The following is a 25,116-nucleotide window of genomic DNA, read 5'->3' as shown; positions in this document are numbered from 1 at the left end:
TTTAGGAATAACTTGCATCTAAGTGGCAAATACAAGATACATGTATTATTCAGATAATTCTGCAGCTTTTAGTTCCTTTTGGAATGATCATATGAATACACCTCCGAGAGACACTGATTACTTTTATCCAGGGAGGCAATTTACATGTCGATGTATACAGATTAAAAACCACAAAGCAAATTGAAGACAATTCATTTATTTTGAACATTCTGGCTGGTACATGACTATTCATGTCTTGGAGTCTTCTAACAAAGTTAATTTCCATTTAATGTCTTTGTGTAATGGAGGTGCACTTTTAATTATGGGATCTGAAAAAAAAATTTACAAAAAGCTAAAGTGTTTAAATAATGTATGCATTAATAATTGTGATATGGCAGAGTTTTTATGGTCCAGCATAAATATGAGTGTAACCCACAATTAAAAAGTATTTCTACAATAATTTTCCATCACGAAAAAAAAATAGAGTCAGCAATGAGAGGTGAAGTTGAGAAGCATACCTAGTTTTTCCTTTGTGGATAAGGTTTGTCCTTTCTGTACTGCCTGGGCAATAGTGTTGGCCGTGGCATGAGGACCAAGGACCTGTATAAACAAGATCACAAGCATACATGTATGTGTAGAAGTTAAAATTTATAAAGCATAGAACACTGTTAAAATAAATAGTGGAAACAAACAAGTAGATGTATTCAACACACAGATTTCTAATTGACACATAATCCACACCCCTTACAAGGCTTAGCATTAAAGAATTCTGACAGCAGTGCTTCGTGTTCCTTTATTCAACAATGGGGACATTGATATTATACAATATACATAGCTGTATAGCACAACTGGATTACTAAATGTTAACACATTAAAGCTCTAGAAGACAACTCACCAATGACTCCTCCTCTTCTTCAGCTTCATCCAACCAAATTGAGGGAATTGAGCTGTCAATCAAAGTCAGGAAACTCCCAAATGTCTGCTGCAGTTTGCCAGCCTCTTTGTCAGAATTAAACTGAACCAAGACTTTTACTAATTCTTTTACCTCATCTAAAGTTAGAGAGATACTTAGCACATATGAAGAAAATTTTGATTAATTTTAAAACATGTACTGTTTAAAATTCTGTTATTTAAAATTGCTGATCAGTATCAAGTAATAAAAAGAAATTTATTAGAATTATTTCAATAAAACTCTTCATGCATGGTCCACCAGCAATAAAGCTTATTTTCAAATATATGAAACCATCTCTCCCATAAAAGCTTCAAATGAAAAATAAAATTATAAAAAGATATATGCAGAACATGTATGACTGCATGATTACCTCTCATTATATCTACTGATGTGATAATTTTAGACAGTGCTGCAATTAAAGCAAAGTCTTCATAAGGACTGCCTTCCTTAAGTCTCCACTTTTTCATCTCGGCTTTTCTTCTGTTTCGTGAAGAACGACTGAAAAAAAAATTTGTTATAGGAAATAATTATCCTAATACATATAAATATGGTACTGTTAGTTAAAAGTCATCTAGGGATTAGATACAAAATGACCCTTGATCAGTAATTTTACTTATATACTGTGTATTAATTGAACCTATCAAATCTGAACTGATTTTAAGGTGGTCTGTACCCAGTGGACTTGGTGAAGGTGGAGGACTGTGAACCAGAGTATTTTGATGACTGGATGCTCTCCCCTGTGGCACTGCTGGCATCAGAGAACAAGTCTGCATCAGCATCGTTCACACCTCCCATCTCTGGAACACAAATCCTTAAATTATTATTCAATGGCTCTAAATGTCAATAACACAAACTGATACAATCCCCAATTTATATCACTGATATTTGAAAAACAGAACATTTCAGAGGTTTAAGACAACTATTTCTTTTAATGTACATGTAAGTCAGGCAGTATAGTTTTATCTGATTTAATCAAATGACCAAACTGTATCTACATTGTTTATCTCAGTGAATGTATTAAAATGTAAACCAATTTTAATAAAACCTGACAGCTTTGTATTGAAAAGGAAGATTCTTTTTAATTTAAAAAAAATTCAAGCATAAAACCCTAAATACATAATGTTCAATGAAACAAATTGTTACCTAGAAACTCTAGCCTTGACCTTTCTTTCTCCTCTCTAACGACCTTTAACCTCTTCCTGTATTTCTCAAAATCTGCCCTCATTGATTCCAGGGATTCCATTTGACCTTCATAGCTCTCCAACATGGCTGGCTTCAAGTTTGTCTCAATGAAATCAGTTCTACTGTGTTTGTACATCTTTGAATAAATAAGATTATTAAACAATGCATGTATACTAACAAAGTATATTCATATGCAAAGCCTTTTAAATAAGGAAATCTCAGTTAAAAATAAGCGATACCTGTTCAACTTCCTTTATATCACAAAAATATCTCATATGGAATTATTGCCTGACGTCACGGCGTCAGGCTGTATAAGGATTGATAATTGCTTGATCCGAAACTAATAGATCATACCCAGAGAGCTAAATTTTGTGCAAGCTGATTTACATTGGAAATCTTTTACCTGCATTTTAAAAGAAACTTTTTTTCAGGGAAACAATAATTTTACTGATGCAAAATAATGCAGTATTTACTTTGTTTACTCTGTTTGCATGAAACAGATTATTCCATTTGATTTACCGTTTCAATGTGTCCGTGTATCTTTTTTTCTGCATTTCTATACTACTGGATCAGTCCATTTATATTCTACAAAAGGAGTGAATCACTCTTTTCGCGCCAAATGTCACGAGTAAGCGATCATCGCGCCTTTTCTTGGAATGTTCTATTGTATGATTGGGGATGCTAACTTCCATGGAATTAAATAAAGTTTGTTATTGTAACCTCCATCGTCTTATGATTCAGAAATTCTATCTACAACTTTTATCTTATTCATTAAAGCAACATATGAATCGTATGTATCAGAATATGGACATGCGAAACAAAAGAAATGATTTCTCTAATTTGTTTCCCCTCTGTTGGTTTATTCCATATTTTAATGGACTAGTCCAATCACCACAAACGATCGACGCAGTTCAATCAGATTCCAGAAAAAAAGATCACATGAACACAAACTACTACTGTTTACTTCATTGGAGAAAATGCTTTCCCACAACATACGTATTTAGATATATCCATTCTCTAAAATGTTCACAATGAATTATTTGACAACAGATTTCAGAATAGGTGTAGCTTTAAATTTAGATTCAGGGGTAGATCAATCTTCTTGCAGAAAAGTCAATCGCATCATCTCGGGTCTTTTTGTCAGAGGTCAAAAAACAAACTCGAATGTATCGACATCATCGGATGTTAAAATGTTTTACATTTCCTGTTCATAGTAAAAACGGAGTTAGAAGTCCCTTCTATAGTATATTTAGATAATATCATTACATTGAATAAAGTTAACTTCATATTCCACAGAAAATAGGTCTATATACAACATTCATGCTTTTATTTCAAAGTTTGTGAAAGGGGGGTGTCATGGCGTATAAATTAACAATACATTTGTGGTTTTCTTCCCTAGATAAGGCTTGAGGAGTGAGACCGAGGAGTAACAATTGGCAGAGAACCCACATACATTAACCATTCTGTTAACAACTCTTCAGAATGCAGCAAAGGCATCGTTCTTTTACAAGTTAAATAATTAAATATTTTTACAAGGTTCTCAAATAAAAAGACATATTTCAAACACAAAAATGTATTGCTCAAAAGGTTTATAACTTCTCTTACAGATATTGATTGATTAAGTCAGGCAAGCTTTTTGAAAAGCTGTTACTTGTGGATATGAAGAATTTCAGTAATCATTTATATCCAATGGACATTCTCATACAGTAAAACTCGGTAAGTACTAACACAGATATTGCAAATTCACGGATATGTAGAAGTAATATTGGATCCCCAGCTACCAGATATAAGCAAGTTTTACTGTATATTTAACAATTATCACTTGTTTTATGATGTATGAAATTAAAGCTATTCATTAAGTATACATATTTACCCTTCTGAGGGCCTCCTCCCACTGGCACCCCTCTATGAGACAAACAATGGCCTCCTCTACATCATTAGCATATTCCTCTAAAACAGTGGCAGCATCTACATGGCTCTTGTTGCTTCTCAATTGATCTAAATAAAAAAGGGGATTTGGGTTTACCATACTGGTCTTTTCCCTGTTTTTTTTTCCTACAGCTGAAACATCAGTACAATGTATCTGAATCAATGTAAACAATAACTCACCAAAAAGTTAAGATATTTTATTCTCCTCCAACACAATATTAAAGTAATTACAGCTAAACTTTGGTATCTAAAACACAAATATCTTGAAATTGATGATTGACTGTATTTCTATGACCAATAAGGTGGTTACTTACTGGCTAATTTTCGTGCCAAATCCACTTCATTTTCCTTGTTGTATTTTAATTTAGCAGCCATACAGAAGGCTTGCCTCCAGTTGCTGCAGGACTTGAAGGCATTCAGAGCTAGCTCCCATTCCTCAGCCTTCACATACACAAGACCCGCCTCCTCTGCTTTCTTCTTCTCAATCAGATGTTCTCCGTACAACTTTGCAATTGCCTAATAATGAAGTTTTAACAAATCTTAACAACAGAGAATACTTAAAAAAGTTATGTTTATAATCCTATATCCATAATGGCAAAATAAATACAAACAAAAATCCAAAATGATCCTACTTCTGAATTAAAAAAATTTTTTTTTCAATGTTTTTACCCCCAAAACTAAAATGATACAAATACAGACTTTGGAAATAACATGATTGTTTAAATAGCATAAAAAATACAAGAACTTGATCACTGAGAGTATTACTGAAAATTACAGGCAAAACTGTACAAAATTTGGAAACGACCACCAACGGTGAAGACAACATGTGCACTTCAACATTAAGTTACCTTGTATTTTTCTGTTCCCAGACTGAAGAGAGGCAGAGCCTCCTTGTACAACTTGTGTTCACTGACTAATGTCAAACACTCATCAAAGTGGTCCGGACCTTCAACCAAAAAAAATATGATATAGTATGTAAAAATATAATATCTATATTGATAATATAGTTTCAGGAGTCTTAAGAAGCTTTAAGGTTCACTATCTCTTTGATAAGAAAGATAACTCCCATGGGATAAAAAGAATCATTAATCCTATAAAATTGTCATGTCTGAAGGTCATTAAAATCAAAGCATGCTGAAATTGTTTGTGAAACTGTGTACAATTTAATTTAAAATTGAATTTCTATGAGTTAGAACAAGAGGCCCATGGGCCACATCGCTCACCTGAGTAACTTGGGTGATGCAGTTCTTTAGCAGATTTCCCCTCTTGCTATACCTATCGTGCCCCCCTACCCCCTCCCCTTACAAGATTTTATTACTTTAGAATCTACACTACCCAAGGATGCTTCCACATAAGGATCAGCTTTCCTGGCCCAGTGGTTCTTGAGAAGAAGATTTTTAAAGATTTGTATTATACATTTCTATGTAAAACTTGCATTCCTTATTGTGGCCCCGCCCTACCCCCAGGGGTCATGATTTTAACAATTTAATATCTACACTACCCAAGGATGCTTTCACATAAGTTTAAGATTTCCAGGCCCAGTGGTTCTTGAGAAGAAGATTTTTAAAGATTTGATCTATACATTTCTATGTAAAATTTGCATTCCCTATTGTGGCCCCACCCTACCCCCGGGGGTTATGATTTTAACAATTTAGAATCAACACTAACCCAGCATGCTTCCACATCACCTTCAGTTCTTCTGGCCAAGTGGTTCTTGAGAAGAAGGTTTTTGAAAATTTGTTCTATATATTTCTATGTAAAACTTGCATTCCCTATTGTGGCCCCGCCCTACCCCCGGGGGGTCATGATTTTAACAATTTTATATCTACACTACCCAAGGATGCTTCCACATAAGTTTCAGCTTTCCTGGCTCAGTGGTTCTTGAGAAGAAGATTTTGTAATGACCCCACCCTATTTTTGTCTTTTCTTGATTATCCCCCCTCACCCAAGGATGCTTTGTACCAAGTTTGGTTAAATTTGGTCCATTGGTTCTTGAGAAGAAGACGAAATCAGAAAAGCTCACTCGAGCCTTCGGCTCAGGTGAGCTAAAAACATTAGCATAAAAACAAAATTTTAAATGAATGGTCCGAAGGATGGTAAACCTTAAGGAACTGTATCTCTATGCATTCACTCACATTTACTGATATTTCTCAGAGCTCTGGAGTATCTTTTAAGGTGTTTATCTATTGTATAGTGCTGGTAGGATCCCTCAAGCCGTCTCAGGTTGTTTAGGAATGGTATGTATTCTTTAGGATCCTGAAATTATTAATCAAAAAATTAGAATGAAATCTGCTTATCAATTCACAATAACAGACAAAATGGTCTACTGCAGTATTACTGTAGAAATACTTTTTTCCCCGGGGTCATAATTCCGCGGAATCTCAATTTCCGTTTAATCCGCGGGTAGAAAATTACGTGGATTTTCTTGACTGTCACTATATGCCTTACATTTATATTAAGTACGCTTGGACAAATTTCCGCGGATTATCTGTGACCATGTACATAGCGTAAATTAATACCACGCAGAAAAAAGTACTTCTACAGTATTAGAATCATAAGTTTTTGTAGAACTAAGCTATATTTCATTAAGTACAATGTATATGATTGGTTGATCAACCTACAAGCATGGACTTTGTCACCATCGTATTATAAAAACAAGCATAGATAATTTCTTATAATGCATTGACAGGTAAATTTTCAGAATTAGGGATTGCCACAATAAACTCAATAAATTTTAAAAATAATTCAAACCTTTTGAGATTTTTCAGCCACCATTAACACCAAGTCAAAATCATAAGTTCCCAATGCCACATCAAACATTTCATTGACATCCACCAGAAATAGGAGAAACTTCAGTGCCTCTGCTGGGCTGACTACAGCATTCTTACTGGGGGTGTCTGGAAAAATAATCCCCAATATCATATTCATTTATTCAAAACACATCAGGGCTCTCAATTGTTTATATTTGTGATTCAGAACAATACCCTACCATTACTGCATGTCCACATTTTCCCAATTAAATGTATATCTATAAATCTATATACCCTACCATTACTGCATGTCCACATTTTCCCAATTAAATGTATATCTATAAATCTATATACCCTACCATTACTGCATGTCCACATTTTCCCAATTAAATGTATATCTATAAATCTATATACCCTACCATTACTGTATGTCCACATTTTCCCAATTAAATGTATATCTATAAATCTATATACCCTACCATTACTGCATGTCCACATTTTCCCAATTAAATGTATATCTATAAATCTATATAAAGTACTTTAAAAAAACAAGAGGTCCATGGGCCACATCACTCACCTAAGTAACTTTGACCATGCTGTTCTTCACCAGATCCCCCCTGGTAATACCTATTCTGGCCCCACCCTACCCCTGGGGGTCATGATTTGAACAATCTAGTAAATTTTTAAAGATTTTCCTATATATTTAAATGTGGATTCTTGGATTCCCTAAAGTGGTCCCGTCCTACACCGAGGGTCATTAGAATAATCTATTATTTACACTACCTCAGGATGCTTCCACATAAGTTTAAGCTTTTCTGGGCCACTGGTTCTTAAGATTTTTTGTCCTATTTTTGTGTTTTCTTGATTATCTCCCCTTGTAAGGAGACTTCCCTTCATTTTAAAAATTTAAACTTCCCTTCACCTAAGAATGCTTTATAATAAGTTTGATTAAAATTGGCCCAGTGGTTCTTAAGAAGAAGTTGAAAATGCGAAAAATGTGAAAAGTTTACAGACAGAGGGACGAAAGATGGACAACGGTCAACGGGTGATCAGAAAAGCTCAGTTGAGCTAAAAGCCAATAGTACAGACTGTACTCTCTGACCTCTTAGACTTCTGACCAGAAGCAAAGCCTCCTCCAATTCAGGGGTTGATTTCTTTACATATGATGTCAGGATGCTCAAAATATACCTACAATATACAAATTCAGGTAAATCATATACCCATCTGCATCTTTTTTCCCAATCTTTTAAAACATTTCTCTCCCTATGCATATACAATATGATTTTAGACTTTGACCCCTTGGCAGCTCCATTCCATGACAGCACCTCCCTTGGGTTTTATAAAGGTAAACCTCAATTGAACCTCAATATGAATATCTCCATTACTGAGTTAGAAGACTTGACCACTTTCCCCTAATGTTATTTTACCATAACGATCTTTTAAAAGAAATTAAAAATCCTCAGATATCATTTTCTTTTTTTTTTTCTCTCTCTCAGACCCATAGAATTTGAGATAACAAGGTATGACTGAATTTCTTACTTGTTTTCATCCTCCTGAATCAGAGCCAGCCTCACGGCATCACAGACAGTGTCCACTTTACTGGTCAGTTCTGACTCCTCGGCCCGTGTTGACCGATTGTAGGCCGCTGTATACATAGTCCTGGTCACGTCTTCTTCCCTGTAAAGACCCTCAGTCAAGTAAAACTGCCATTTATTAAATTCATTTTTTTTATTTAAACAAAATACACAAAATAAATCTATCCCTGTACTTTTCTAAAAATTTAGAACAGATGTAAGAAATTCAAATCCATCCGTCAGAAATCCCTTAAAAATGTACCAAATTACTGATGTTTTACTTTCAGAATGGTCCTCCTTCATGCCATACTTTTAAATGATTTATCATATTTATATTCTCAACTCATGTTTAAGCCAATTTTAAAACTTTTCAGGAACATTAAATATTTAGAGCGCAACAACACCCAAACCGTACATTCTTCTTTGTGTATTTTTTTGTAAAATATACAAATGACCTATGAAAAGTATTAACTTACTGTAGATCTGTGAGAAAGAGATTGATATGGCTGACATTGTTGATCTGCTGAACAAAAAGTCGGACATTTGACAGGAAGTTGTCGGGATTATGATCGTAAATCAGATTCAAGTTGATTCGGTGTCTTCTCATGGCTGTCATGGCCTCTAAGAACTTTAACCTGATTTTAAAAAATCCAAACTGAGTATAGGTATGAAATTATTCAAGGAGTTAGTGATATGTATTGCAAGAAAGTACTTTATATCAATTACTCTTGGTAATTCTTGGCATGTGAATCAAATTTCAAAATAATGTTGTCAACTTTCTTTTTTTTTGTTTTGCAAAGAAATATTCTGGTACGCTTGGAAATTGACCAAAAAAAACTTTTGCTTTAACATTTAAAGAAAATATAACCAGTGACGAATAAACATTATCATAAGTACAAGCCAATGTGTCAAAACGAGAGCCACAAATAAGATCCCTACTCATCTAATTTTCTTCTGACTGATGAGAGCACCAGAGCTCGCGGATGAATCGTTTCCAGATTTCCCCTCGGCATCTGAAGGATCAGCTTCGTGTCGTCCGGAACCACCGTCACGATCCTGGATCCACGCTCCACTCGACGAATGCTCTCGTCAAAAGGATGTGCCTTGCCATCAGATAGTGTAGGCAGAACTAGGAGTAACATTAGATAAGGAATTATTGACTAATCCAGTACAGTGAAACTTGTTTAGTATGAACATGGATATTGCAAATTCATGGATATTGCAAAGTTTTCTTTGATCCCCAACTGGAAATTTTCCTTATACAAATAAAACGAATTGCAGATATAGAAAAGTAATTTCACATGTCCCAGTGACTTCATTATAACCAACTTTTGCTTATTAACTGCCACAGAACTCAATTCTTTTGACTCTGGGCAATCAATGGTAACTGCTAGAAATGAGAATTCAGAACTTAATGATATTTTCCCTTGTCTACCTACCTTCTACTCTGGTTTTCCTACAGATACATCGGAGAGTGTGAGTCAATGTCGTCAACAGTAAGAACTCTTTGTGTACAGCAAATGATGTGCAGTTAGAGGCAATCTGTATGATAAAAGAAAACACTTGTCAGAATATATATATTTTAAAATGCCCGTCAGATTTTAAGGCTATTTGTAGTACCATCAATTAATTTGAAATTCACACAATAAAAACATGAATTCCCAGACCTATACCTACCTCTGTGTTGTTGACATAGAACCTGTATCTGTTTGTAAGCCCCAGCACGACTTTCTGAAATAACACATTTCAATCACTAAAATATTTGATGCACACAAATCAATCTCATCAGACTTTATTTCAAATCTTTAAACACATGGAAATGAAGTCTGAAGAATAGACTGTATTACTACAACATTCATAAAATTAATGGATCATTCAAATTAAGTTAAAATCACATACTACATACTGTTAAATCACATATTTTTGTGAGGTAAAATTTTTGTGGTTTGAATAAAAACTCTTGGTTCCTGGGGATTTGAATTTATGGATGAAAAATTTCTGAGAAGTTATGTATGTAACATTTTACATTTCATGGTGGACATGAATTCATGGGCCTCTTCATACCTCGAAAACAACAAAAATAAAACCCCACCAAAATTTGTGATTTTACAGTATTGTGACAATGTGGCCACATTATAAACTTAATAGAAAATGACCATTCCTATATCTCCTCCAAATAATTTAATTCATTAAATAAAATCTTTTCAAGATCAAACAACAAAATTCAAACATGACAATAGTTCACCTGTTCTCCTATGGAACATAATGCCATCTGTTGGCAAGGAATAGGGAAAGACAACTCCTCTCCAGTATTCAGTTCCCATGGGATAATCATTTCAGACCCTTGAAACACAGGATACCGTAGATTTTAAATATCCATTATCTAGTATGAAAACATTATCTGGGTTCTGAACAAAACTATCGCACCACATAAATTACTTTAAAAAATAGTGGTGAAATGTTCCAATTTCAAATAACAACAATAACAATAACAATTTTCAATTTCAAAAAACTTAATTTCAAATATAAATCACTTATAATTTATTCAAACATTTTGACTTTTTATTTCATGCCAGAGACAATTTCTGAATATAATCTACCACCAGTACATGTTCATGAAAATTAAATCTCATGAATAAAATGTGACATACAGTACTAACTGACTAAATTTTGACCTATTCTAAGATTAATTTGATAAGCAAAATTGGAGGTAATTATCCTATAATATATTTATTTTCTGGCTTTAAATGGAATTTTCTATAAACATAGAATTAAATACTGAACAAGTTCTACCAGAGTACATTCCCTTACCTATATCATATTTGATGATGGAACCGTCCGTTAATTGTAAGGCCAATAGGGCTTCTTCAGACTCACTGTCGCAGCACATGTTATAGACAGCCCCATCAACAAAAGTCTCACACCTGATGTAAATATAAAATCAATAAATCACACCCTAGTCTTACATTTAAAATGGATCACATGCATGTTCAACGTGTCAATTTTTCTGATTTTTACAGCAAATTTTTGGAGTTTATTTGCAAGAAATCACAAGACAATTTAATCAATGAAATTAGATGTGGTTTAAACAAAAGATCTCTGTTCAAACTTTAAAACATGCAATAAAAATTTAATGCCTAACACTTGTTATAAATATGACTAAAGGTATTTAATCTAAACTTGAATACCATCCAATATTTTCAACATGCTTTTAATTTCCACATTTGTTTTTATGTAGTACTATGTCCAAAGGTATCTAATCAAAGATAAACTTGAAAACCATCCCATCTTTTCAACATACTTTTCCACATTTATTTTCATGTAAGGGGTGTTAAGAGAATTCGTTCCAGCATGAAATATTTTCAAAAATTTCAAAGTTGTGCTTAACTAAAGAGATGAATTTTCAAGTCTGACAAAATCACAAGAGTGTGCTTTAGATTTATAGCAATTCATTTCTTGAAGGAAATTATAGGATTTTACTTCAATATGAAAATACGTATAACATCTTTTAAGCACCCGAATGATGAAATGCTGGTTATCTTGAGTGAAAATAAAGAATAATTTACTTTTGTTTCTTCATAGCTTATCTTGCACCAGACAAGTTGATGAGCGTAGATATAAGAACGATAGATCACTTTTCATAAGAGTGGGATCGTCATTTTGAAATTTTTCACAGATTTGGTAATTTTTGCATGGTATTTAAAAGGATGTTTTGACCTGTGTTCTTAATATATATCATCTCTAAATTTTCTGAACAGACTTCATCTGTTTTAATACCTGCCCTCCCCTTATTGATTCAACAAAAGACAGTTCAAACCTAATCACTAGCAAGAATGGACTCTGTAAACATGGAATATAACAAATTGTAAATAACTTCTCATCTTATTTCTTTTCGAAAATAAAAGAAAAATTTAGATAGAAAATTCTTAACACCCTTTAGTACACATATGTATAGATAAATGTACAATGTACATTCTTTCCTTTGGTTGACTTATGTCAGCATTGACAGATACAGAAATCTTACACAAAACTTACATGACCACTAGGTTTTCTCCCTCAAATTTACAGGTGTAGAGAGTGGAATGCTGGGATCGCTGATCGTCTACACAACAGAACAGAACGGTATCCGCACTGAACCACACCACATGGTGTACCAACTTTGAAGTCCAAGATGTCTGTGACAACCCTTTTATGCTGTCAAACAGAGAAAAAAGTCCTCTTATTTCTATGATTAGATCAATAATTTACAATAAACAAGAAAAAAAAAAATTGAAAAAAAAAGTTATTTCAAAAAAATCATCACAATTTAAGAGGGATCAGTAATCAGTGCCATTTTTTTACCATTTCAACCTTCTGGAAAAGAAGAGTGTATGTGTATAAATATGACAAAAATATAAGAAACTGCATTAAATATTGAATGTATTACTTTTAAAACTCAGCTGATGATTAGAAAAATTATTTTAAAATCTTAGGTAGGTCTGTTCAATTAAACTGACTACCAAGCTTCATTCATAAAATGGTTAAACATACATATCTGAGTCTCACCTGTAAATACCTTTCAGCCTTGGAGTTGTACAGCACGTCTTAAAACTGTTACCTCCTGCACCATCTAACCTGACACTATCATCCTTGATTTCATTGTCTGTTAAAGTGTTAATAACAGATTTGTATCAAAAGATCTTTTTAATAACTTAATTTGCATTATATTTCTTCTTTTTTTTATCAAATTGTTTTCCATGGTGATGAAAATATTGTTATACATATTCATGGAAAGTTCCATTCATCAGTGGTGTAACATTACATGAATCCATCAGACCATAAGCATTTGGCAGAAATTTTTATCTGTCTGTATAGACCAGAAATTGAAACTATAAATATCTGTATTTAACTTAAAAGATTGAAAATCAGAAAACAATAAACATATTTCTCACACTTCTATACATTTCACTTAAGAATCCGGCCACATACATTACAACAGAACTACAAGTACACGAAGCTCATACAAGGGAATTTTTACGCAGAAAGTTTTAAAATTTGTCTTCCATAGTACTAGTGTATTTGGTCCAAACCTTCACCTTACAATTCTCTGTTTGATAAGAGTGCAGTCAATACAATCCACATTATCACAGATAAATGTATTCATATTCCATATTCATTGGTACAAAGACACTTACTGTCAAATGTGTACACAACAACTCTCCCATCATCAAGCAACAACACAGTGTCGTCAGTGTTTCCATGGCAACAGAATGTGACCAGATTGACGGGGGCAGGTAACTGAAGGTAATAGGCAGACATTGGGGGTGGTACAACCAACTGTCGAGCTGGCGTCATCAAAACTTTACCTACGTCACAAATAATATCATTTTGGTTATATATTGGTTAATTTGGTTAATACTTATTATGGTTAAAGAGAAAATTAGTCTTCACTCAATCAGGAAGTTAAATGTAACAAATCAAAGATAAAGGAATCAACAGTGAAATCATTAATTTTCTTTGGGGTTGATTTCGGGGTTTTTTTCATGGTGTGAAAAATTTTTAATTCAAATCCCAACGAAATGTTAAAATTTCACATGTGATTTTACAATATCGTAAACCAGTTTTTACATACATGTAGTACTTATTATTCATTCAACTTTTATTTCATTCATTCATTCCTTAAGAAAACTTAACCAGATTTCTGTATATTTACTAACTTCCATCAATGACTGCCACCAGAGCATTGTCACTGCTATGGGTGGCCCAGTGCCAGGTATACTGTAAATACTTCCCACTCTGACATAATACATGAAGACGATATGCATGTTCTGGGTCCCAAGTAAGGGAGCAAACTCTGTCGTCATCAAATGTGATACTCTGTTTTAAATACCAATGGTAATTGCCCACACTCCATAGCTGAACTGAAAAAAAAATCTTAAAGCTCATGTAAATTACAAAAGATTGTATACATTAAGCAGTAAAAAATGTTTACAATATGGACATTTTTACATATATACTATTATGCTCATAACAGTTCACCACATGACATTATGTGTGACTTTAGTTATCTCTAAGATTTTAGTGTGACAAACCCTTGGGCTTTTGTGTAACTAAATAAATGAATTTGGTGTAATTAACTGTAGCATGTCAGTGTAATTTACTGTAGGACTTTGGTGTAACTTGCCATATGACCTTTGAATAACTTACTATATGACTTTGGTTTAATCTCTGATCCTTCTTGTTCCAAATCCTCACACCACACAGCTAACACAGTGGAATCTGTATTCCAGAGGAGCTCATTCACCTTAAAAAATAGCACATACAAAAAAAGGTATTTACTGTACAGTATATAAACCAAAAACTCTTTAAATGTGAATAATCTTTAGCATAAATGTCCTCTTTTTGACAAATGGAAATATTTTCTGCAAGACCTTGAGAAGATGTTGAATCAATTTGAAAATCTATTCATACCTTTACATCTTTCACTCCAAATGGCAATGAAAATTCACCATGCCGCAAGCCGTTCTTCTCAAAGAATATCACGTCATGTTTATTCACCTTTCTTTGTGTTGAAGCAATCAGACTTCCGGAGGGCCTATATATAAAAAAAATTATATCACATATAAAAACCAATCATTTATTCCCAACAATTTTTGTTGATAATTTGTAAATTTAAAATCGATTGCAATTATTAATATTTTTTCAGTAAGGAAACAATCTACATAAAAACACAATAAAATTATTGGTTTTTTTCAGTCTGGCAAATACATGATGACAGCTCTATTTCTAGATCAAAAAACATGTTTTACTTTTTGGATCTGCATATTTCTCACACATAAATTTCACATTGCAATTTCTCAAACCTGTTTTCAAATATCTGTTTTATTATAGACAAAATATATGAAATTTATAAGTATCAATGATTTAATATATCAGTTTAAATACAAATAAACATGTTCACCTACTTCCAAGCGAGTGCTTGTTCAACGCCGTCCACATTTTCACTGGTCGACTGATGCTCAAACTCTCTATTCCACACTCGAAGCTTTCTGGCAGCTGTACATATCAGTGAAATAAACTGGATCATTCAGTGTGTTTTAATTCAAGATATGTACATTAAGCTGTCGAACATTAACACTGTTTTATTTCATCGATGGACATAAGTTAAAAAAAAAATGGCACTTTGAAAAGTTTGAGTTCTGGTTTGAACGCCTTAATACTTTTAGCAACTTAAACTAGAACTGTCCAAACGGGACAAAATACCCCCCCCCCCCCCCGCTGGGCTTTTAAGAGGTGCTAAATCATGAATATTTAAATGCTAAAACATTTTTAGTGCAAATGTAGTTGCGCATTATATTTTTTTTATAAATGAAACGAAGGCGCAGCCTAATAAAAAAAATAGACTAAATAAACAGACCAGACACAAATTAACTTTTTCCGTCAGTGACCTTGAACTTGCATAAATGACTTTGGTACAAAGTCATGACACAACCTCAGGTTATCAGCAGTGTTTGTGTGAAGTAGTAGATTCAAGTTTTTCCATAATAAAGATATGTACCAAACATGAATTATACAATTTTTCTTTCAGTGACCTTGAACTTGCACAGATGACCTTGGGTCAAGTTCATGACACACCCTTAGGTCATGAGGAATCTTTGTGTGAAATAGGAACTTACAAAGTTTATCCATAAAAAAGACATGGACAGGACACGAATTATGAAATTTTTCTTCCAGTAACCTTCAACTTCTCCAAATGACCTTGGGTCAAGGTCATGGCACACCCTTAGGTCATGGGCAATCTTTGTGTGAAATGAGAGCCTACCAAGTTTATCCATAAGAAAGATATGGACCGGACACAAATTATGAAATTTTTCTTCCAGTGACCTTGAACTTCCCCAAATGACCTTGGTTCAAGGTCATGACACACCCTTGGGTCATGGGCAATCTTTTTGTGGAGTAGTAGCTTCTAATGTTCCTCTGTAAGAAAGATAAGGACTGGACACGTTTGCACAGACAGACGGACAGACAGACAGCTAGACGGACGGACAGACAGGTGGACAAGCTGATTCCTTTATACTCCCCCAAACTTCGTTTGTAGGGGGTATAAAAATGCAATCAAAGGAATGAACAACATTTATATTTATGCCCAGTATGAGTTATATTTGAGGCGATCATTTATACTGACCAATTTTTGTATAATCAAAGAACAAAATGTCATGACCAAAGCCTTTGTACAAACAAAAGTATTCAAACCTGTATTGGGGCAGATTGAACTGACAACAAAATACTGTCCGTCACCACGCCAACTAATTCTTGGTTGTTTGTCATCCCAGGAAAGTGCCGCTTTCACTTCCTAAATGAAATTTACATACACATACAGTGCCTCTTTCACTTCCTTGAAATTAACATCCACATTAAAAGCAATGCCTCCATGTTCAAATAGGAGTGTGCTTTTTTTATCAGAATTTTATTTTTAAAAATCATACCTCCGTTTTCTGCTTTGCGGCTTCTTTTCCCACTGAACCGTGAAATTGGGTCTCCTTTTTCCCCCATCCCACATTGACAAATTCAGCTGTTACATGCAACATTCGACAAATTTTGTTACTTCTACAACTTACTTCAGTGAAACTGGGTTACATCAAACACTCTTACATAGAATTCAATTCATACTTATAGCAATTCTCAAACTTTGTTCATCTTTGGCACTTTGCTTTCAGCATGCAGGCGCGGATCCAGAAATTTTTTCCAGGGGGGGTCCACCCCAGTAAGAAAAAAAAATCCAATCCCAGAAATTTCTTGACAAGCAAAAAAAAAAAAAAAAAAAAAAAACTTAACTCTCCCAAAAGGCAAAAACCGAGTTGGGGGGGGGGGGGGGGGGGGGGGGGGGTAGTGGTGACTTCTATTGCCTCAAATCTTTCACTATTCGCGTTTACCAGGGGGGGGTCAGCGTTTTCCAGGGGGGGTTGGTAACTTTTTTCTTGTTTTAGTATATACATTTTTTAACAAATTCCAGGGGGGGTTCACCCCCCCTCTAGATCCGCGCATGGCATGTGTTCATATATGAAAATCTTTGATTCAACTTTTTGAAAACGTATTGGTAAAATATAGGGATGGGTATCGCCAAAAATTTTGTATCAAGATATATCACAATTTTTTCCCACAATATCACGATAATATCATGATATTTTTAAAAGCAGTTTTTACAATGATTTTATATGAAAAGTCATTATTTTTCCAAAAAATATGCTAGAAAAACAAAATTTTACTTTCTTAAAATTTTTATGCATATTAAATCAAGTATATTTGGACGGTAAGATGCCTTTCTTTTCACTTTTTACAACATTTTTAAAACTTTCTATAATAGTAATTTGAAAGATTGAACAATTAAATGAATAATTTCTGGACTTTATAATATGTACCTAAATACCGGTATTTAGGTCTCACTATCACGATACGTATCACGCAACAAAAAATCGCTATATACCGGTATACCGATATAATCGCACATCCCTAGTAAAATATATCAAAAGTTCAAAACATGAAATTAAAAATTTGTTAAAGCTACATGTAAATAGTATACTTTTTTTAGTTAAATATGGAATTTATTTCACAACAGAACATAATGTTTTCATTTTTTTTTTTTTTGCAAAAGAGGAATGGAAATATCAAAATATCCTGTCAAACAATTAGAATAAATTCCATATTAAACCACCTAATACTGAATTGTCTGTCTTTACATTTCCTCTTTTTGTGAAAAAAATATCACATTTGTTCAAATAAATATTTTTTTTAATGTTGAAAATATAATAAACTTTCGTATTTCTCAGAAAACAAACTTCAAAAACACTTACCAGCCCCAAAGTTATCTGGGTGAATAGATTTCTCTGTAATTGGGTCAAATTCTCTTGTCATCATAATTAATGTGTCTTGTCCTGTTAATAAAATTATTGGAAACTTGCATTTAAATTAAAAAAGACCAAGGGGAAGATGAAAAAACACCTGGCACAGAGTAAACTAAAAGACCTTCACTTGACTTTGGGAGAGAGAGAGATTAAGGCCAAGAAGCAAGCTGAGTGGCAAAGTCTTCTTCTGACCCTACGCTCCACCAGGAGCGAAAAGCGCAGGTAGGTAGTGGTGGGGTAGGTATCAAAATTCATTCCCTTATTTTTGCTTCCATAACAGTTTATAAGTACAATACCTGGTACAGTAAAACTTGATTATAGTGAAGTCACTGGGACCAGCGAAATTACTTCGCTATATCCCTAATTCGTTATATCCATATAAGGAATTCTTTAAATTTATATAGTTTAAGAAGTATTTTATTCATAATATACAAAGTGTACAATATGAATATGGATTGAACAGCAGGCCAAGGGCCTATATTAGTTCTCTCCATTTGAGATTTTGAAATTTATATAGCTAGGGATCTAAAATAACTTCAATATATCCGCATACTTGCCAACCTCCAGCATGTAAAAATCTGGTCATGACCAGATTTGGAAAGTAAAAAATCTGGTCATAACGCGTAACGACATTCACGACATATTTACCATGATTAAATTTTATACATATATATACAAAGTATTTAATTATGTATTGAGAATTCTTTTATTGAAAAAGGCTTTAATTAATACAATGACAAAAAATGCATACATAATTTGATTAATAAATTTACATGTTAAAAATGAGAATTGAATATTTCAGTATTGACCTCACTAAGTAAGTGTAATTTTTTTTTTTTTAAAAAAAGCCTTTTCAGTTTTCTGTTAAATTTGAAAGTATACCAATGTAAGTCTTGAAGTTATTTTTCCTCTCTTTTAATTTATTAACTACTGCAATATGTATTAAATGTGAAGTTGAATTTTTTTCCCCAAGATTCCTTGATATGTACATAAATATTATTTCGCTTTTTCTTGGTTCAGTCAGAGACGTGTTTGGTTCAATTTGTTCCTGCTGGCCCTGATAACAATCTAGTTCTATCGGAAGCCATTTTAATTGACTTCAAACATTGATTTGTCAAAACAACACCCAGTTAATTGTTTACACCTGCACTGATAATTAATCCATCGTCATTGTTTACGTAGATCTAAGCTTGGGTTGTAACTGGAAGTTAAAAGTGCAACCTAATTTACGAACCAAATCCGGAAATCGGGATATTTTCGGGTCGTTCAACAAAAATCGGGTGAAAAGCATGACCCGCCGGGTCATAAAAAATAATCGGGTTACGGGTTGAAAAATCGGGTGTGACCCGACGAAATCGGGTGAGTTGGCAACTATGTATATCCGTGAATTCGCAATATCTGTGTTCGTACTAAACAAGTTTTGCTGTACATACTGCAAACCAACTATCCTTTGCATCATCTTTAATTCACGATTTGTCAGTATTACCGGTAAATCAATCCGCAGCAATGAATTTTCGCAACTGAGGAAACAATCTCTACCAATGAATTGCAAAATAAATGGTTCGTGATGACTAATATTTGTGGGGTACACAGGGGTAGAAACTCCCTAAAATTACAACTCGCAAATAATTGCGAGTTCCAAGAAAATGAACTCGCAATTTCAAAAGACAACTCGCAATTTTAAAATGAAAGCTTTCTAGAAATGAATCACTATCCATTTTGTTTTTTAAACTTTAAAATTTTCTACTTGAGATTTAAAAAAAAAATCATGTTAAACTTTGTTTTCTGTAACATTCCCAAAAAATCATTGTTCGGTAGGTTAGGTTTTTTTTATGATTAATAGAGTCAAACATCCCCGGACTGAATAAACTAGATGTAATATTTACAGTGGACACCTAACATGGCTGCCTAGCGGCAGTAAACGAACTTCAAAAAGTCGTGGGGGGAAATTGTTGTCACAATAATGATTACTCTTTATATTTAGGGTAAAATACTAGGTAGACTATTTTACATGTATGCCTCAAGTTAAGCTGCAATACTAATATTTTTTTTTAATAAATGGAATCAGCTGATTGATCAAACCACACTGATTTGGGAGAGAAAAACCGGTGGTAATTTGAATGGATCGGTCGGTTTTTAAGGCCTGATCGTCGGACATGGGATTAAAAATTGGGGATGTCAGATAGATTTTTACCTGGATGAAATTTACACTAAAAAAAATCAACTCGCAAAAATTTGCGAGTTACAAAGTTTTTAACTCGCAAATTAGATATTCTAACTCGCATTTTGCGAGTAATATATAGTGAATTTCGAACCTGGGTACAGTGGGTCACGAAACTCACATGTATTTCTTGCACGTGAATAAAAGTTGGTTTTCAGCATGTATTTACCTGTAGCGAGGACTAGAAGCTCTTGATCTGGACTCCAGGACATTGCTCTGATACCACTACTCACATCTCCAACACTCTCCACCTAATAATCAAATAAAAGCTGCAGTATGAAGTAAAGGGCACGCCAATATTTATTTGCATATGAGAAATATATTCACAAGTTTAACTTTAAAAAAAAAAAAATAAAAGAAATATTAATTCAATTTATTAAATTGTATTTTTATGTAGAATAATTAATTTAATTGATTTAATTGCTAATATTTGTACAAGGATGAATTTCAAACTGAAGACCTGAGAAGCAAATAAAAGTTGTCATGAATAAATGCTGGTTTTAAAGTAGTGGATAGAAATAAACATTAGTGCACCTGTCCTGATGATACATTCCAGAGCAAAACACTTCCTGTATCTATGGCAACACAAACAGACTGCTGATCAGGGAGGAATTCCATTCCCACAATTCTATTAACACCATCTGGTGGGAGTTCATCGCACTGACTAAGGTCTACAACTCCAATGATCTATAGTCAGTATAGAAAAAGATTTTGTAAACATGGTAAATCCCTTTTCATTGCAATGACCTTCTTTGGGAATAATTTTTGTTCCTAAAAAAATTATGTATTAAACAAAATATGTGAAGGACAATGTATGGCTAAATTGGGAACCTTTTTTATATATTTAAATTAATATCAAATTAATATTATTGAAATAAACATAAATGTTTGGAAATTGGCAAGTTTTGTCTCCTATGTGAACTCTGGGAGGAAAAAATGGGATGTAGCCTATTTTGTCTTTTCCATGTATCTGGTGAATTATAACCTACTTGTTCAGTTTGTTGACAAAACCCAGCAATGGCAACTGGTGATGCGGCAAACACGTTACCGGAATCGTAGTCAATACAAATACGCTGTGTATCCTTGAAATGCAGACCAGCATCCAGGTGCCTATACGACAACAGTTCCAGGTTCCGCATTTTGTCAGGTCCTTCTTAGTCCTATTGCGTTGGAAAGCTGGAATGAATTCGGAAAAAAAATTGGCAAACTTAATTAATAAACTGGCAAATTTTAATGTACTGATTAATCATTTTCACTAGCCAAGTGTCTAGTTTGTTCATCCTAGATGATCTTGGGCATATCATGCAGAGGTTTTCATTTTTCTTAAGGGCTGCCAAAATAGGCACTTTAGCAACCAGTAAATCTACCCGTAGTACCCAATCAAGCTGTTCAATAGAATTGCTTCATATTTCCCCTGCACATTAGATAATTCAGGATTTGGCTTAAACTTTAGTAGTATAAAGGACTAGCATTTCTTTAATTCCTGCTAGTCATTTTTATGGATTAGTTGTCTAGATGTCAATGAATTCTAGTCAAGTTGTAAATGGGATGGGAGGGAGGCAGTGCCTTCCTGCTAATGGGGATATGGAGGACTCCCCAAGGAAATTTCAAGAGTAAAGAAGCCAATTCCTGGCATACCAACTGTAGTAGGGCAAAATTCCTGAGAAGTAAGAAACAATACTTTTTGAGATATGAACAATATCAGTCCAAGACATTTAAGAGTCATGAAAAAGAAATTCTTGTATGCTTAGTATAAACTAGACATGTTATACATAACACTATTGTACCATTCATATATTATTTTTTGCCAGTCAAAGACAGATTACTTAATTCTAACATTTTTAGGGCTACTAGTATATTATCATTACTAGCATTTTCAAGGACAGATTACTTGGAAATACAGGGCTATCACACCACTTTTTGGGACTGGGGCCGGGGCCGTTCAAATTGGGAAAATTATCGTCATTTTGGGAAAAGTTGTATAACCTAAATTCATTTTAAAAATCCTCAAATTTTGCTTTTCTAGCATTTTGTCATCAATTTAACTCTGGTTCTGAATAAACAGTTCAACAGAACAAACACGGGTACGTAGGCTATTTATGAAAGTACATAAGCTTTGTCATAACCATCTTTGAGTGTTGATATTGCGGTTACATGTATATGTCTTTCTGAGTGACAGTCGCTAGTCACACAGTCCCGAATTTCCTCGATCACATGGACAATTATGCTTACCAATACAGTGCGAGACTGAACATGCCGAAGCGTGGGTATGTTTCTAGGTGCATCTTACTAATGTTTAAATGAAATGACTATTTTTGAAACCCAAATGATGTTTTTGTCGAAACTGCATGGCAAGATACTTTGCACTCAAAGTTAGTATGCACTGTGCATTTTTGTAAAAACAATAACCTGGTTCGGAGTGGTTCCACGAACCAGTTTATGAATGCATTTGGCGCGAACTAATAAATTAGTAGTACAGTTTCACTTTCATTTGCAAGTGTTTTTTGTTTGTTTTTTTTTTTGCGATTGTTTCATGGACTTTTATTTTTTAATTAATATTTTGCCATGGAAATTGGGAAATTTACACCTTTCTTTTGGGAAAAAAGGTACCTTTTTTGCATTGGGAACGGGGCCGAATATCGGCCCCAGATTTAAAGAATCGAGAGCCCTGAAATATTTCCAAAATCTCTACCCCTATCCCCCCACCCCCTTCCTCCAGAATCAAATTGTCCTCCCCTGAGTTATCTAAGGATGGTTCAGTAACAAAGAAAGGAATTGCAGATACATGTTTCTTATTTTCAGTTTCAGTTCAGGTTTCAGTTTATGTGAAAGAAATTGGACTGTCAGACCTGACAGATGTGCAGTGCCTCAGGTTTGAATTGTCTCATTATTAACACCTACTGGAATGTCTGATGTCTTGTTGTTTTGAGCTTAACACTTTTGATTATTTTAATGTCTCGTCTCCACATCTGATGTGGAGACGATCGAGTCATTAAAATGTTAATTTATTGTGAGTAAAAAAATATCTCACAAATTCAAATACGTACCAAATGAATATCATAAAAACCACATGAAGTATCATTTTTCCTTGATTCTGCATTTTTGTATCATTCATTTACTTTGACAAAATTTTGTCCAGTCCCGTGTGTTCAGTGATTAGACTCTACACATGAACGAATTTTTGGGCTTGTGTGGTCCAAAAATTTATCTCAAAGATTGGATTTCTTACTGGTCGGGATTGTGATTGTGTGATAACCAATAATCCACTGAATCCTATAGTCCTAATTTTTTTGTAACTTATTATGATAATGTACAGATGTAAGAACAAATCTGAGTGTGACTAAAATGGGTAGCGAAACCCGGGCCGGGCCGGGATTATCGATAACGAAAACCGGGTTTTTGATAATCTCGAAATAAATACTCATTCTTTCTTCATGAAATTTACCGACATAGTTTATTATTCTAGGATTGGCCTTCGCTGAAAGTTTTAGGTCAAAATGTTGTGTTTTTAAATGATTTTCACCGATTGTCCTTTTCCAAGTGACTAAAATGGGTAGCGAGCCCGGATTACTCATTTGGGCGATTTAAACTTAATTTCGGCAGCACATTTACAATTATTTCATTTGGATCTTTGAAATTGAACTTAAACTACCTAAAACATTTAACTGTTGCAATAATAAATTACGATTATTGAAAATACATGCATTTTTTGTATACCAGGGATTGGTCAAAACCGGATACGTTCACCCGGGAAAAACCTTTTATTTCCGAAATACTTATCAGATAATGACATATAATTTGATCTAAATGACTCTTTTCTGCTTTGAAAATTTATATTAATTTTTTCCAATTTATTTCTTAGATGTATCTCGGTCAGGGACTGAAAAAAATCTACATTCTTTCTCTGGCAATCCGAAATTATATAATTTGTCCCGGGCAAACGCGTCCGGTTTTGACCCGTCCCGGGTCTATGAAAAATGACAAAAACCCTCATAATTGACATTTTATTTCATAATGATTGAACAATTTAACTTCTTGAAGTTAATAAACAACCATTTAATGCAAATATCACAAACACTTTCGATGCATTAAGCTTAAAATCGCCAAAATGAGTAAACCGGGCTCGCTACCCATTTTAGTCACCTGGAAAAGGACAATCGGCGATAATTATCGAAAAACAAAACATTTTGACTTAAAATTCTCAGCGAAGGCAAAACGTATACTTATAAACTATGTCTGTAAATTTCATGAAGAAAGAATGAGTATTTATCTCGTAAGTATTAAAAACCCGGATCTCAGTTTTGAAATTCCCGGCCCGGCCCGGGTTTCGCTACCCATTTTAGTCACACTCAACAAATCTGTTAGACTACTTGACTAGAGAACTGTCAAAAATTTATTAAATATTTAACATTTTTAGGTTTCTGTCCATGTTTTTAAATCAATATGTATTCAACTTAAAATCAACTTGGTATATGAATCCCATGAAAATCAACTTACAAATTGAGAGGATGGTGATAGTCAAAACTTGAGATTTGATGTCTCAACTCATGGGCGCAGCCATATTTGTTTCGGCAAGTGGTAAAACTAATACCCATACCTTGTATCGATGTTCGTTTTCGGTTAATGCTCATTCAACTCACTGTATGTA

General features: G+C 33.8%; 1 protein-coding gene across 1 annotated transcript; it reads right to left on the bottom strand.

Annotated features, from left to right (window-relative positions):
* Nucleotides 1–180: 180 nt before the first annotated feature.
* On the bottom strand, nt 181–25,048 carry LOC134241325 (putative elongator complex protein 1). The gene is made up of 33 exons (XM_062723391.1): nt 24,966–25,048; nt 21,458–21,644; nt 21,003–21,155; nt 20,638–20,719; nt 18,197–18,277; nt 16,832–16,917; nt 16,599–16,698; nt 15,311–15,401; nt 14,817–14,940; nt 14,553–14,649; nt 14,063–14,266; nt 13,541–13,711; nt 12,912–13,008; nt 12,402–12,560; nt 11,178–11,290; nt 10,612–10,709; nt 10,044–10,097; nt 9,806–9,908; nt 9,306–9,495; nt 8,843–9,001; nt 8,332–8,469; nt 7,895–7,980; nt 6,794–6,939; nt 6,178–6,298; nt 4,891–4,988; nt 4,357–4,558; nt 3,987–4,111; nt 2,075–2,249; nt 1,605–1,728; nt 1,302–1,429; nt 875–1,029; nt 498–579; nt 181–308 (listed from the first exon to the last, which is right to left on the bottom strand). The coding sequence occupies exons 2-33, from the start codon at nt 21,605–21,607 to the stop codon at nt 229–231; spliced, it is 3,972 nt and encodes a 1,323-aa protein (XP_062579375.1). The 5' UTR covers nt 21,608–21,644; nt 24,966–25,048; the 3' UTR covers nt 181–228.
* Nucleotides 25,049–25,116: the final 68 nt, after the last annotated feature.

This window comes from Saccostrea cucullata, unplaced genomic scaffold (genome assembly GCF_032062105.1).
Source record: "Saccostrea cucullata isolate Sc308-1 unplaced genomic scaffold, CSIRO_AGI_Scuc_v1 ctg206, whole genome shotgun sequence".
NCBI lineage: Eukaryota > Metazoa > Mollusca > Bivalvia > Ostreida > Ostreidae > Saccostrea > Saccostrea cuccullata.
This window is presented reverse-complemented; position numbering and strand designations above follow the sequence as displayed.